Here is a 17,113-nt window from a genome sequence, read left to right as displayed (position 1 = left end):
TTACCCCGACTCGCGGCGGCGGCACCCATGCCAACCTCAACCCTTCATGCAGCAAAGGACTGACAAGAAACATCCCTTCCCCCACATCTGGAACAAATTACATGCAAATCCATACATTTGCAGCATATTGAAAGACTTTAGTTCTAGTAAAGACAGTCTTGTCTAGTTTGTAACAGCGACCAACAAGAGCCGCTAGTGGCAGAGCCCAGCTCAGCCCAGCCCAGCCCACGCACACAGCCTCCTCAGTCTCAGTCCATTCATCTCTCGCAAATGAAAACAAACCGTGTTGCTGCAGCGGCCCTTCGGCCTTGAATCCCTGCCAGCGAGTTTCATAAGAGCCCGTACATGCTTATGGAAGACTGCTGACCTTTTCTGTAAAGAAAAGCAAAGCAGAGGACAGCAAGTTTTCCCTCCCTGTGCTCTTGCTTATTATCTGCCGGCTTCATGGAACATTGAGCTGAGACTTCACTGTATAGATAGATGGATAGATGGATAGATAGATAGATAGATAGATAGATAGATAGATAGATAGATAGATAGATAGATAGATAGATAGATAGATAGATAGATCGATAGATCGATGGATAGATGGATGGATAGATGGATTACAGGACACTTTCTGTAGCTTACCATACTACGACCATTGATTCTCTCCTCGTATTGGTCAGCACTCTTCTCCTCATAGCCATCTTGATCTTTCTCTAACCACCGAAGCGAGGACTCGTCCTTCTTCTATTGCTCTAAAAATAGAGCACCTTTACGTCGCTTATCAAGCCAATATGTTCTTCTGGTCTGGGGTCCGTTTCTCGATTCTTGTCGTTGCTAACCGTCTTAAGACCGTCTTAAGACCGTCTTACCGTTCCCTTGGATTCAGTGGTGAGCTGTCGAGAGAGAGTTGAGTCACTCTTACGAAGGACTTTGCTAACGACGATAGCAAAGACGCTTTCGAGATACGAACCCCTGAATAGCTTCTAGTTACTGTATGTTGGCATTTACTCAAGTGCTAATACAAGGTCATTAGTGATGCCAGGGATTAGATGACGCAGGATGAATGTACCGGTAGGTGGTATTAAACATAAATAAATTGATCTGGATTAAATACCACTTTTTAAACCTGTTGAAGCCCTTTGCTGGACAACTTTTCATTCATAAGTCTATTCACAACTGTCCTGTGGCACAGTCACAATCCCTCTGCTGATGTGATCTTGTGAAGTGTTTTTTGCTTTTACAGTAAGCTCATGTTTTTGTTACTGCAAATGTGGCTTTTGTAACGTTTTGGTGACTACTTAAATTCTGAAACACATGTAACAATCGACATTCTAAGTATTTGCTGTTGGAATACAGTTTATTTAACTGTGTGGTTTTTGGCTGGCATGCATTTGCAGTTACTAAATTCAGCATCAGTCTGGTGCAAATGCTTTTTATTTATCAGTGTGCGTTACCCTTGTCCTACAATGCTCCCTTTCACAGAGACAACTTACATGTATAGTATGTCTTTGACAACAAAATTAAAGGTGTCTTTAAATGTGTTTAAAAATGCCTTTGTTCCTGTTTAAGACCAACCTCACTGTGACAAAATAGGTATTTATTTTCACACAGCACAGTTTAATCCACATCTCGATATATTGATTTATTTCAGAGATACTGTGTTTAGTCATTTGTGTTAGAGAACATACAGATGGACACATACACGTACATGGACATTCATTGATACAGACGCTCATGAGCAAACACACACACACACACACACACACACAAACACACACACACACACACACACACGCACACACACGCACACACGCGCGCGCGTAAACAGTACTACATACGCATGTACGCATAAGCAGGCAGACACACAAGCACTCAGTCTCTCTCTTGCACACTGCACACACCCAAACACGTTACTTCCTCTGCATATACTGTACCGGCGTCTAAATTGACCTCCAAGCTGCATGTTATGGATCCACTGTCATAGTCTTGTCAGTTGTACTGAGTGGACATGCCACAGCCTGCACACACACACACACACACACACTAGGGGTGGTACGGTTCACAAAATTCACGGTTCGGTCCATATCACGGTATGACGGTCACGGTTTTCGGTTCTCTACGGTTCTCGGTTTTTTGTGTTGTTGTTTTTTTTATTCATAATAAATGATGCACTGAAAATATTAAACCATATTCATACAATTGCAATTAGAAATTATGATGCGTAAGATGAATTTGACCTTTTGCATGTGTCTGAGAACCACCTCTTGTGCTAACCTGCGCTAGCACTTAAGCTGTCGTCAGCTGATGTGCATTGTCTGAGCGTTCCAAATGCCTCTTTCAATTGGCTAATAGAATCAGACTTATCACTAAATATCCTACATATGGTTTTGTGTAGTCTTATAATGTGAAAATGGTGTGATTTTAAACGTGTCATCCTCTCATTGGTATTATATGCTAATGTTTTAATGAGAGAGACTGGATAAGATACTCCTAGGATCTCTGTTTTACATATTTTTATGTGCAGTACATGAACTGTGGTTTGCCACGGATTGCACGGTTCGGGTTCGGTATGTGTGTGCATTGTACGGTTTCGGTTTTCGGTGCGGTTTGTGCCATCCCTAACACACACACACACACACACACACACACACACACACACACACACACACACACACACACACACACACACACACACACACACACACACACACACTTCCATGTAACCCCTACGATGCCCAGCTCATGTGCCTCCCCAGCACTGGACATCCAATCGGAGGCAAGAGAACCAGCTCTTCCTCCCTTCCTTTGCCCTAAACACCCCCCCACCCCACCCCCTCCCTGCTACCACCAACCTTTCTGCACCCCAGGAAAGAAGCTCAGCAGCCAATCTTCTCTCTCCTCCTTCCTTCCTCCCTCCTCCCCAACCACCACCACCTCCTCCACCTCCTCCACCAACCCCCTTTCTTCCTCTCCATCCATCCGATCACGTCTTCCCCTCCCCCCCTCCACTCCTTCAGGAATTACGGAGCGTCGGACAGGTATGAGTACCGGGACAGGTCCCGCTCCGCCGACCAGCGGGCTGCGCTGGACCGGCCCTTCTACACGCGCTCGCACTCCACGGAGCGCGGCCCAGAGCGCGACAGCCACGAGCTCATGAGGTCCATGCCCAGCCTCCCGTCCGGACGCTCCGCACCGCCCTCCCCTGCCTTAACGAGGTGACCACCTGACCAACTAACCAACCAACCACTGGCTCTGGCTCCGGCTCCGGCTCCGGCTCCGGCTCCGGCTCCGGCGCCATCATCATGGACCAGGAGCTGTTGTGTTTTTTTGTTTTTCTTCTCTCTTGTATGAGAGAAAAAAATAAAAAAGATAAGAAAGCAAAGCAAAAAATGCTTAAGTTCAGCGATTTGGCTGAGGAAGCCAGCTTTCTGACACGAGCTTCACCATTTGTAAATCCCTTCACCTACCACCACTTCAACTAAACCCTCCATGCGCCACGTCACCCACCACCACTACCTCCCCACTCCTCTTTTTTCGCCTGTCCCCCAGTCCACAAATCATGCCTGGCTGTGCACCAGAGACCTCTTTGCACACCGCACTCCTCCTTTGCCATCTTCAGTTCCACCCCGCAGCTGCTACAAGCTGTTTTTTACTTTGTTTGTTTGATTGTTTGGTTACATGTTTGTGTTTTCGCTTTAAATAAATCCCCATCCCCAGCCTCTGAGCCGCACAGGATACTTTGAATGCTCCTCCTGAGTTGGATCCGTTGGATCCATTTTGAGTTGTCTCTGCGCAAAACACACTATTTATATTCAGATCATTCGGATCCAGAGTGAATATAATGGTGTGGACCAGAGTCCTATTTTTGTTTTACTTTGTACTAATACTACTGTGTGTGTGTGTGGGCGTGTGTTTGTATGTGTATGTGTGCTTACATATGTTTTTTGTTCCTATGGTTTGCGTTCACGTTTTGCGTACAGTGGTCCATATGTCTGTGAGTGTGTGTGTGTATGTGTCTCCGTGTTTTGTTTTTTACCAAAGAGGTTGCATGCGTAGTGTAGGAGCCTCACCTGCACTCTTCTCTTACAGGGAATGTGTTGGCTTTAAAGTCCTCTCGTTTGACCCTTTTGTTTATACGCTGCACTGCTGATGGCTGCTCTCCAGTGCCTGCATCTCACTCTTGACCCTTAACCTCGCCATGTACAGTAGTAGGCCTATTGAACCAAAGGCATTTACACGTGCACATTTGCCCTTAAAGCATTGGGGATGGGTTTTCGCAGTATGGAGTTCCTGCTATGAAAGCTGCTACAGACATTACAGACTTTTAAAGTTTACCTCTATGGGGCTTCTTATTTGTCACCTTTAGGCTTACTGAGGCAGCACATGTCATAACATATAGGATTGACATTGGCAATGGGGAAAAGTATTACACTTCCAAGAACTAAACATCCTTAACATAGTCTATGGACCCACCTGTAATGAAACTCTTCAGACGTGCATACGTGCTCGCACACGGACACAAAAGAGGTTTTATATTGTTGCTTTGCTTTTCTTTTAAAGTAAACCAGAGGACCTGGTATATTAATATCATTTGTTATTATTGCTATTATTATTATTATTATTTGAAGCAGTACTACTCACCCCTCTGCATGGTCACCTGCTTTTGGCAGACGCTCCGCAAAGCTGCTGAAATCCTCATATTTTCTAATACTGTTTTTAAGTGTGTGTGTTCGTGCAGACTATGCTGTGAAAGTACAGCATAGCAACACACACACACACACACACACACAAAACTTTTGACAAAGACACATGCAGAACTCTCAGATGCTGTCCCTACCTTCATCAGATATACTCTAGTCGAGTATATCAGATGTGTTTTAGAAAAAGAAATATAATATTTGGCATCACATAAAGTAGATGGTAATATTCTGCTTGTTTTCTGCATTGCCTAGTATGCAGTTTTTAAGTTATCCCACCTCTCATCATTTCCATAGACGAACACCATCCTTGCAGTTCTGCATGGTTATGATTGTACAGAACATCTATATATGCAAATGCACATATATAGCTATGATCAATACAATCTGTTCAGAGCAAAATGCTAATCAACCCAACCCTGCATTTTCTTTTTTTATATTTATTAACCTTTTTTTCAGCAACTCTATTGTTGCCTCTTTAGAGCTATCTTTCTTCTCCTTGTTCTCCATCTGTTAAATGTATTTAACGTGGATAGTAACTAACTAATGTGCCAAAGTTGCATCTACTAACACTACTAAGTGCCACATACTGTGGCTACTGTATGTGGTTGTTTTTGGCTCTTTTGCGATGCCTTCCTTCGGACTCTCCCCAGAAAGTGATATGGAGAGGAGGGCCGCAAGGGTTGACGTCTGGCTAAGTTAACGGTGTGAACTTTGTGCACCACCTACTCTTCCAGGGCTCACCCCCGAAGCGGCTCGGTCCAAACGAGTCCCAGCAGTACGCCCATGTCCAGCAGGAGAGGAAGGCAACTACCACAACTGCCATCCAAGGGATCGCTCGACAGAAGTAAGTCTGGAACTTTTTGTCGCTTCACTTATTTTTGTTTTTATTCTGCCTTCCTTTCTTGGCTGCTGCGTTGAAGCTTCCAGTCGAGGCCGATGCTTGTTATTAGATTGGTATTGTTGTTGAGTTACCAAAATACATTTGCCTCCCGAAGAATGGGGCCAGAACGAGTGAGACCTCGCTTCTAAGGGCAATTTACACACTTTAGTCCCTTTGGTCACAATTAAGGCCCTTTGTTTAAGCTCCTGATATCCTGATGGATCCTGCTTCATGCCTAAACAGTTGTTGGACACAGACCCTGGACTTTGGTGTTTTTGCACTCACTTACTTTTGAAATTTTGTCTCAATCCTGTTTTACTATGTATAAGCTGAAAAGGAACTCAGTGTCCATGTCCTGTATGTTTGTTTTCCAAATGGGAAATTGGAACAGATCAGATCTGTTTGGTGCATTTCACTGTCCTGTCAAGACCTTTACTGTTATTAAGTCCTTTGCATGTGAATAAGCATGGTATGGTGGTATGCCTGGATAACGGCATCCGCTCTCACATCACTGTAGCCTACGTGTACTCTCCTTTAAGCCCTTGTCGAAACATGTCAGTCAAAACACCACCAGTGTTTGGTTGTTTTGCTCCATGCGGCTGGTTGCCACCACCACTCATGTCTTATTCCCCTCGTCCCTCCCTCCAAACCACCTCTCTCTCACCTTCTCCCAGAGGACGGAGAAGAGGACATAGCGCCTTGTCCACCAGGTTTGTACCAGCACCTCAAGTGACTGGGTTTAGATGGTCAGTTGGACATTTCCTCAAAATCCTGATCAGGCTAAACCCATCTGCAATGGCCTATTAGTTTAGGGGACTCGCCCTCCAAACTTCCCCCTCCCTTCCACAAAATGTCAAGTCCTTGTCCAATCCTGATTGCCCCCCCCTGTGGAGTTAGATGAAGGAGGCCCATTGCAATGTTGTCCAACGTCTCCTTAGTGTCTCTCTGTGTCTCTCTGTGTCTCTTTTAGGTCTTTCAGGCCGACCAGAACGGAGCTGGAGCCGGTGCCCGCACCAGTTACGTTCAGCACTAAAGTGCTTATCTGCGAACCGCCCATGTTCATACCGGGCTCTGAACTTTTCCCGCACGTGACTGCGTTACCCGGATGAACCTGCTGACGGGCACACTGTCGTCACGGTTCGCAGAGAAAATCCTAGTATTTTGCGGTTCGTATTGCGAACCAACTTTCCGGTTCGCGAACGCAAATATCTGTGGCGTGAACACGACGACCGGTTCGCGATTAGGTGCGGGAACGGGCTGCAGCACGGTTCTCAGTCGGCCTGAACGTTGTGTCTGTGTCTTGAGACATACAGCTAGCCTTTGTCTCTGCCATTTTTCGAGACATAGCACTAGTATGTATCGACAACGTCTGTGAAAGAGAACATAGCTTGTGCTTGTTTGTTCGTTTTGTGTCATGCTAGCTTGTGACATACGGCTATCCTGTAGCAATATCTGTCACCTACTATATGTATACAGTGCAGTAAAGCTACTAGCCTATGTCTGTACAGTGTCTTTGTGACATAGAGGTAGTCTGTTTTGTTGCCATGTGTTTGTGTCTTTGTGTCAAATTGACGTGGCTTTCTGTGCCCTTTCACATCTGGGCGTGGAGGAACACACGCGGTGGTGGGCGCTGAGTGTACACACACACACACACACACACACACACACACACACACACACACACACACACACACACACACACACACACACACACACACACACACACACACACACACACACACACACAGACACATACACACAAACACACACACACAGAGGAGAACCTCTGTGGCTCAGCATTTTCATGACTGCACATCTGTCTCATAAGTGCTGACTGGGCTGGGTAATGGGAGCTCGCGCTGCTGTGGCCATGGGCCGAGCCAGGATGGAGGAAGAAGAAGGAAGGGCTGTGTGTGTGTGTGGGTGTGTGTGTGTGTGTGTGTGTGTGTGTGTGTGTGTGTGTGTGTGTGTGTGTGTGTGTGTGTGTGTGTGTGTGTGTGTGTGTGTGTGTGTGTGTGTGTGTGTGTGTGTGTGTGCGTGTGTACCATATGTGTGTGTGGGTGTGTGTGTGTGTGTGAGGGGGGGTGTGTGTGGGTGTGTATGTGGGTGTGTGTTTGTGTGTGTACCTTATGTGTGTGTGTGTGCTTGTGCGTGTGTGTATGTGTGCGTGAGCGCATGTGTATGTGTGCGGGTGTGTGGGGGCGGGGGTGTGTGTGTGTGTGTGTGTGTGTGTGTGTGTGTGTGTGTGTGTGTGTGTGTGTGTGTGTGGGCGCGTGTGTATGTGTGCGTGTGTGTGTGTGTGTGCATGTGTGTGTGTGTTCGTGTGTACCATATGTATGTGTGTGCTTGTGTGCGTGTGTGTGCGTCTGGGTATCTGCGCTTGCGTGGGTGCACACGTGTGTGTGTGTGTGTGTGTGTGTGTGTGTGTGTGTGTGTGTGTGTGTGTGTGTGTGTGTGTGTGTGTGTGTGTGTGTGTGTGTGTGTGTGTGTGTGTTTTATCCCACTCTTAGCAGTTTTCTTTTCCCTCCCGAAGCCTTGTAATGTGGAACCCGTGTCAATATTTGATGAGCCTAATAAATCCCAGGTGCTTAGAGCATTGTCCTGTGTTGAGCATGCTCTTAACACATGCCATGAACAAGGGTTCCTAACAGCATATGGCTCTTGTGAAGAATTATGCTACACACGCAGCAATAACGGTGATACTGTGGCAGCGGAGGATTAATTGCAGCATGTGTCATGCCGTGTACAGACCAGGAGCGAACGGAGCGAATGAATCGACGGAAGTCATTATTTCTCTATGGAGGGCACGCGACATGCGCTACCAAAGCAAATTCGCCAGGAGCGAAGCTTCTTGCGCGACCAGAGCGAATTTTGACGATTAAACTAAATCTAATCGCAGGCGAATTCGCTCTGACGCTGTTCGGCGAAAACCAATCGGAACGTTCATATCTGCGAATGTCCCAGACTGTCAAGCCAGAGCCGTTATGTGATTAGCTGAATCAAACATGTCAATGCTGCGTCTGCAGTGAATACAGCGAATTCAAGGTGAAACTTCTTCTGCTACCCACGCTACCAGGCAGTGTAGTTCGCTCTTGGTCTGGACACGGCATCAGGCGATGAAAAAGTACGCCGGGGGCCCAGCCATGGCTTAGTCGGCTGGGCACTGGGCTGCTACGTGGGCGCCCTGGGTTCGATTCCCGAACCGGGTCATTTCCCGAACCTCCCCCGTCTCTCTGCCACTCATTTCCTGTCCCACTCTTCACTGTGTGTGTGTGTGTGTGTGTGTGTGTGTGTGTGTGTGTGTGCGCGCGCGCACGCACATGTGCGCGTGTGCAAGATACACTGCTCCAAGTTACTTTTCACACCTTGGTGAAGGTGTGAGTGTGTTAGACAGTGAGCGTTAAGCGTTTGTTTATGTGCGTGTAATAATAATAATAATAATAATAATAATAATAATAATACATTTATTTTATATAGCGCTTTTCAAGGCACCCAAAGACGCTTTACAGATAGGCCGAGGCCATAAACAAATAACATACAAACACTCAAAGACATACAGAGACTCAATAAGTACAAAACAGGGACACAACAAAAATAGACGGCAGTGGAAAGTTTAGGTCCATGATGAAATGGAACAGTCACGTTTGGTGGAGATGATAAGCAAACCCACGACAAGAGCAGCGATGGAAGGCCGTGGGGATACGAAAATCCGGAGCCTCCCGCCGTGGGGGGCGAGCTAGGCCAAGGGGAGGCAGGCGAACAAGCAAATAAGTTATTTAAATAACCGGCTAAATGCTGTGGACATGGCCGCCGAGACGCTGTTAGGGAGGGAGGCATCCGAGCACGCTGTCAGTCAACAGAATCCAGACACGATCATGGACGCCGAGAGACAGCAAGGTGTAGTGGTTGTTGCAGCCAGCAACCAGGGATGGCACAAGTTGGTGAAACCAGCAGCCACGCTGGCTCAACAGCAGTCCAAACTCCCTGGGGCAGCATTGGAAGTGGCGTCGGACGCAGCGATGGAAACAGCAGGTGTTATTGTGCAGGTCTAGAGCAGCCACAGCAGCGGGCCAACGCTGTGTAGCAGGTAGGCCGTCACGATTCGCCCAGCCAAGCCTCGGTGACCAGTTGTTCGTATGTCCAAAAAATGTGTAAGATAGTCCAAACCTTTTGGTGGGTTTGAGTGGGTAATGGAGCCTAAATGAGTGGAAGAGTACGAGCAGCGGCTGCTAAAACGCGCCAGCGTCCACCCGCACCCATTCCGGAAACGGTGTAGTTTGTTTAGCCTCCCCTCTAGCAGGCTAGTCCCGGGGGAATGCTTCTCCTCATTAGGAAAGTACACAAAAGCGTCACACTGTTAAGCCAACAAGTCTTTGACAGGGCAAGAGAAAAACTTCGTGAGAAGGAGGGTTTTTTTTGTTAGCTTCATCGAGTATTTCCGTTTCGAATGGAACATTCTCAATGTATGCTTTACACTGTGCACGTAAAACAAAATGTGAAATGTGAAATTTGCAACTGCAACCGGATTATCCATGAAACACTATATTCGGCATGAATGAAGAGTTTAAATGACTAATGTGCAGACTGAATACTGCCAACAATATTCCTTGCATGTAACTGTGCTCAATGTGTTTGCACGTACTGTAGATGTAATCATAAAAACCTGTAAATGGTTATAGTCATATAGTCTTTGCCCTGCACTAACATCCCAGTGGAGGTGAGCAGTGTAAAGCAGTCAACTCTCTCATATTATAGAGATAACTTAAATGTCTCTGTTCATGTTGTGAATATAAATATGTACAGTGTCCAACGCTGTAGCATAGAGGAGAGAGAGAGAGAGAGAGAGAGAGAGAGAGAGAGAGAGAGAGAGAGAGAGAGAGAGAGGGAGAGAGAGAGAATACATGACCAGGCCTCAAGGATGTAAAAATGCACCATCAGTGCTTACTCGCTGGCAAACACTATAGTGAATGGAAACACACACATACACACGCACATACACATACTGTATTCACACTACCACCCTGAACATGATTGCTGGCACAAGCAGTAGATTCCAGCAGTTCTCTCTTCCTCCCCTTCCATCTGTGTATATTGGATGCCATCACATTTATGTGTGTGTGTGTGTGTGTGTGTGTGTGTGTGTGTGTGTGTGTGTGTGTGTGTGTGTGTGTGTGTGTGTGTGTGTGTGTGTGTGTGTGTGTGTGTGTGTGCGCGCAAGTGTGTGTGCGCACGTGTGTATGTGCATGCGTGCGTGTGTATGGGTATTTTTGTTTGTGTGTCTGTGTGTGCGTGCCTGCCTGCGTGCGTGCGTGCATGTGTGTATGCGTGTGTGTGTGTGTACACGTGCGTGCGTTTGTGTGTATGGGTATTTTTTATGGGTATTACTGTGTGTGTGTGTTCGTGCGTGCGTGCGTGCGTGCGTGCGTGCATGTGTGCGTGCGTGCGTTCTCCACTGAGTATACCATGTGTTGTGCAGGAGGAGTCATGGGTAATGCTGCAGCTTTGCTGTCTGTTGCATCCCTGTGTCCAGGCTGGACATCACACCCTGGCTGTGCCTCCATCCAGCACCCCTCACAGCCTCATTAGGGCTCCATATGGATGGCCTTGGCCCCGGCCACGTCCCCTTCCATGCCTTCCCATCACCACGCCCTGCTCCCTCCCGCACAGTCACTTTCCACAGTGTTACTTCAACGCTGACAAGAGTTGGATTGAGTGATGTTTTTACACTCTGAGTGTTGATTCAGCACTATGAGACTGTCTGTGTTTTTGCCCCTTGACTCTTGGCTTGGACCCACGTCCCACTTAACCCTCCCGAACCCCTCCCAAATTGCCATGTTTCCATTCATGTTTCTGTTTATCTCTTTGCGTGCCATTGGTTTGAGTATTGCTTTGTGTCCTTATGTCTTCCACTGGATTTCATTTGTTTTTTTTTCATGCTTTCTTTCCCCCTTGTTTTTGTTTGTATTGTTCATTTTTTGTGTTGTCGTTGTGTTTCTGTGCACATATCATATCGATGTTGTTTTCCTGTCTGTTTTTTTGTGTTTATCTCTCCCTCTGTGTGTGTGTGTGTGTGTGTGTGTGTGTGTGTGTGTGTGTGTGTGTGTGTGTGTGTGTGTGTGTGTGTGTGTGTGTGTGTGTGTGTGTGTGTGTGTGTGTGTGTGTGTCTGTCTGTGTGTGTGTGTGTGTGTGCGCGTGTGTGTCTTTTTCATCTCATTAAACTCCATTTGCTGTCTCCAAACCCATTAAGGCTATGAGAAGCCTCAAGACCCCACAGTTAATGGAAGGAAAGGAAAGTGCCCTTAGAAATGTGTGGTTCTCTCTCTGTCTCTCTCTCTCTCTCTCTCTCTCTCTCTCTCTCTCTCTCTCTCTCTCTCTCTCTCTCTCTGAATGGATGCTTTCTGGGAACGTGCTGTAGTGTCATTAGTTTTCGCAGATGATAAGATGATTTGCGTGATTCTTTTTCCTGCTCTGGTTTTGTTGTGTAGCTTGTTGCCTCCCCGTGGTCACGCGTCCTTTTCTCTCATCAGTCTTTTCTTCTCATTCTAGTCGTGTAGCTGCCTTTGGTTTCACATCCTGTTATTCATCCATTTGGAGACACACAGTATGCTGTTACATGCACATACTTGGGAATGGGTGGTGCAATGTGGAAATGGCTGTTCATATCACTCTTGAGCACTTATTAGTTGCTTACCATTGAATGGTGTGCCATTGGTGTGATTTTTTTCATTTATTTGTCAGTGTAGAGGTAAACGTCATATATTTTTACACCCTACTCCTAGATCGGAATGCTTTTGTTCAGTCTCTTGCTCCTCTGCACCTGCCTTCCTTGCTGTTCTGAATCAGATTGTACTCAAAATGACATTTCTCTTGACTTTGCAATTGGCATGACTCTGAAGCTGTCAGATGCATGTAGAGATGACGCAGGGCTCAGAGGACTATAGCTCAGAGACTGATTGTGGTGGTGATGGTGGTGAGGGGCCACTGCCACGTTGAGGCTTTGTCACTTGTATGGATGGTCTTTACCCTCTCTTTACCCTTTTACGACATTCTCTCTCTCTCTCTCTCTCTCTCTCTCTCTCTCTCTCTCTCTCTCTCTCTCTCTCTCTCTCTCTCTCTCTCTCCCTCTTCTGATTTAAATAAGCCATTGTAGTGAACATAGCAACAGAATGAAAAATTGAACTGTTGTTCTTTTTTCTTAGTCTTAAATGTTTTTTTTAACACTATACTAAGATAAATAATGGGGAAATAAATACATAAAATCAAATAAATATCATTGTATGTGTGTTTACCGCAATAACTCCAGTTAGGGATTGATTCGACTTTTGTCTTATTTTTATGCCGAGTAACCTAAGGAGGTGCGTCTTTGAAATGTAATTTCAACCATCGCCCAGTAGATGGAGCACTACCCTTGCTATTCAAGCGGGAGCTGTTCGTCATCTAAGTGCTGAAACCCCTTTCCTCTCACAGAGTGTGGCTGTACAGCTCCAGCAGGAGTTGTCATCATGTATCTGTTTTCAAAAATATTTATGTGAATCTGCCAGTTCAGTGCAAGCCAGTAATCATTTTGACAGCTGCTCCCCATTTTTTTTCCCAACAAATGGGTGTGAATGACACCTCTGTTGTATGGCTAGACAAAATGAATATCAAAATACTGTGGGCAGCGAAATTAGCTGACAGACCATCATGAATTGGACCTCTGTTGTCTGTATACTACCGGTATTTAGCAACAGAGTGAATGTAAACGGACAGTGCTGCCCTACAAAGGCAAAGTGGAGTAACTACATATTTTGTCTAATACAGAGTTTAGAAGGAAACTAGTCTGAGTATCACCTCCTCTGTCTTGTGACAAAGCCGTATGGCCCAAATGTGTCATTTTAAAGATATTGCTAAAATTTGCATAATCTACAATATCCAAACTAATACCAATGCTTAGAAGCCTTTTTTCTCAGTTTCGATGTTTGTGTAGTTACTGTACTTCGCCTTTGTAGGGCAGAGTGAATGAGATGCCGTTTTTACGATACGATACGATACGATTCGACTTTATTGTCAGTTTACACTGAAATTCTTTTTGCATCCCTGAGCAACACTCACTTAAGACAGCACATACACATAACATCACATCACAAGACTATTGCACAGCTGACAAAAAACAAAAACAGAGAGGACAAAAACACAGGCCTATATACAGACATACATGCATACATTACATACAAGCCACATAATTTGAAGATCCTACCAACATGGAGTGATAACTCTATACAGTCCTATGACTGATATAACAAGAGAATGGATTGATGTATAAAAGCATGTTTAAAAGCATGTTTTGCGTATGAAGAATGCAGACAGACATGCCGACAGACAGACAGACAAACAGAACATCAGCAATTACTGACTCATTTGCTCCACTCTGCACTGCTGTAGATTATAGAGAAGGCAGGCAGACAGACAGACAGACAGACAGACAGACAGACAGACAGACAGACAGACAGACAGACAGACTGACTGACTGACTGACTGACAGTGATGAATGAGGCGTGTGGTCTACTGTGTATTGAGCTGCTGGAGACTGAGAGCAGACAGAAAGACAGACACTGAATGAGACATGAGACGACGTGTGCTCCATTTTGTGTGATGGCCTTGAATAATTTGAGTACAGGGTGAAGTACTGGCAGACAGACAGAGAAGTGTGTGCTCCGCACGGCATTGGACTAGAGCTGAGGTGGGCAGACTCAGGCCCGGGAGCCACATGCCACCCACTGAGCCATTTCATCTGGCCCACAGGTCATTAACAAAAAATAAACCTTTTAAATCCAAAGATATTCTCACCCAGCATTTATAAGATGACAACCCAGGACATGGATATTGAGACTAACCAAGTACATAGGCTACTGTATTGAGTCATCTGTTTCATTGCAGTGTGTAGGAATGCGATACGTAGCCAGCAACCAACTCGTAGCCTGCCCTATTTCTTATTCTAGCCCTTTGATCAATACTGTGGGCCAAAACACTATGTGGGCCTCCTTGGGCCAGAGTAATTGCCCACCCCTAGAGGACTAGAGGGATAGCAGACAGGTAGGCAGGCAAGCAGGTAGAGAGGCTGAGAAATATGTACAAGGCATTAGACTACGGGGGATAACAGACATACATACAGACAGACAGACTGGCAGGCATGAAGACAGACAGACAGACAGACTGGCAGGCATGAAGACAGACAGACAGACAGACAGGCATGCAGACAAACAGACAGACAGGCATGCAGCCAGACAGACAGAGAAGGAAATGAGACACTACTAGTTAATAATAATAATAATAATAATAATTGTATTTGTATAGCACTGTATCATACAAGGCATGTAACTCAAAGTGCTTAACAAATGGAAAAAACATCATTGTTAGAGATGGATTTAAGAGGGGAGGTGTAGAGGAGAGGCAGAAATAGCAGGAAGGCAGAGGAAGAAGAGATAGATAGAGATTGTAGAGTCATAAGGTCAACGTAGGTTAGGACCAGGATTCTTAGATGCGTAAGGTCCATAGTGGCTGGGCCTAGCATAAGTCATAGATAGTCACACAGAGATTGGGCACTCAGATGCGGCCCCTGGTGGCATCAGGGGTGAGGAAAAACTCCCTTTTGCTTGTTAGTCTGAGTCTGTGTCTCCTTGTGGCCATGTCCTAGTAGGGGTAACCTGGGAGGACCAGCAGTGGGATCTGAACGGCACTCTGGATGAGTTGCCACACTGTCCATCCCTGCACCAGACAGGTTGGTTCTACTGTGGCACCCCTCATATACACACATACACATACGAACTGTACTGTATTGTCACACACACACACACACACACACACACGCACATACACACACACACACACACACACACACACACACACACACACACACACACACACACACACACACACACACACACACACACACACACACACACACACACACACACACACACACACACCTTTTTGACCTGCTCTGCTGTACCGTTGTCTTGGTCGCCTTCGGACCAACTCTTTTTACAGACTTTTCATAGTCTTCTCCTCTTCGGTCACTCTTCCTGTCGACCTTTCAGTTGTTTGCTCGTGTACTTATTCTTTCCATCTCTTTCACAATCTTGATCCTTTTCTCTCTCCTCCTTCTTAAGTGTTCCGCAGTGTCTTTCCTCATCTCTTTATGGGCCTCATCTCTGTAGCCTGTTCCATCACTCTTTTTTTCTCTCTTTCGGTCCATTTCCCTTTCTTCTCTCTCTCTTTTCTCACTTTCTCTTTCTCTGTCTATCTCTTGCTCTCGCTCTCTTTCTGTCTCCCTATTTCTCTCCTCCTTCCCTTTACTGCCTTTGACTTTTCTCGTCTCCCTGGACTGTGTCCTCTCGCGCTGTCTCGTGAGATGAGTGTTACATTTCTGTGCGACTATAATAAGACTCATTTATGGCGCATTTACCACTGTGGCCGACGCAGGCCTGTCACCGATGACCCAAATGTGCGCGGCCGGCCAGAGTGACGTCGTTCATTAGTCCCTCTTCATATCACATGCTGCCCTTAATTATCCCACATAGCTCTTCCTCTGCTAAATGCAGAGACAGCCGCCTCTTGATCTAAAAGTGATTTCGAGCCAATGTTTTGCTATTGAAGAAGTTTGTATTTGTGTCTCAGTAGCCGTAATAGCTGTGTGTAGCACATGTCTGGGCCTGCTGGGGTACACAGAATATTTTAATTCGTTAACTCAATGTTTAGTGGGTCAATTTAGCATCTTCTTGATTATATTTGGCCCCATTGCACTCTCTAAGTGTTGATTCAACACAGCATTTTTACGGTGTAATGTAGTGGTGAGGGATTTTGTGTATTTCTTTATCTGTTTCTGAATCTTGTCTACCTTGTTTTAGGACTGTACTTACGCATGTTGACCACTTGAATATTCCTTTTGGGATAATAAAGATTGCTTTTGACTTTAAGATGATTAGGATCAGATTGCTGATTTGAATCATATAGCAGGCAGGAGAAAGAATAGATCGAGTGCCTTTGCAGGAAGGGCAAATAACTCTATTGTTTCAGGAATCGTACCAAGTATAGTACAGCAAGCAGTAATTATTAGTCCCATCTACTGATACAAGCAGCTGCTAGGTGTGCTGCTAGTTGTACTGCAATGGAGAAGGTACTATAACTACTATAGTACTATAGCTTTAGGGGGGAAAGCAGGGCATTTGCCCCAGGGCCCAGGGCCCTCTTGTATAGGTGTTTGGGGCGTTATTGTGACCATGACAGGCTGTATGTAGGGGCCCTATAGGTGGTTTGCCCTAACCTGGTTCTCACGCGATGGTTGTTACCAAAGTTTATTATATGGTTGTGACGTCATCTGTCGAATGCTCCATTCATTTCAACGGGGCTCCCCAACGTTCGGACGTCTGTTATTTTTCGATAACGGACGGGTTGGTCTATAACAGACCGCTGTCAATGGCAACAAGACTTTTCACTGCTAAAGCGACTTTTCAACAAGACTCTTATCAGCTGCTGTGATAGACAGCACCCGTTGTCCTGGCTACCG

General features: G+C 45.8%; 1 protein-coding gene across 1 annotated transcript in view; it reads left to right on the top strand.

Moving 5' to 3' along the window:
- rims2a (regulating synaptic membrane exocytosis 2a) overlaps positions 1-17,113 on the top strand; it is a 263,740-nt gene that overhangs the window by 175,186 nt on the left and 71,441 nt on the right. Inside the window, exons 21-23 of the mRNA XM_063198956.1 lie at positions 3,006-3,203; positions 5,423-5,532; positions 6,243-6,278. Of these exons, the coding sequence (XP_063055026.1) occupies positions 3,006-3,203; positions 5,423-5,532; positions 6,243-6,278 (344 nt within the window). The remainder of the gene's footprint in view (positions 1-3,005; positions 3,204-5,422; positions 5,533-6,242; positions 6,279-17,113) is intronic.

Source organism: Engraulis encrasicolus, chromosome 5 (assembly GCF_034702125.1).
Source record: "Engraulis encrasicolus isolate BLACKSEA-1 chromosome 5, IST_EnEncr_1.0, whole genome shotgun sequence".
Taxonomy (NCBI): Eukaryota; Metazoa; Chordata; class Actinopteri; order Clupeiformes; family Engraulidae; genus Engraulis; species Engraulis encrasicolus.
Note: the sequence above shows the minus strand (reverse complement) of the source record. Positions and strands in the feature narration are given on the sequence as shown.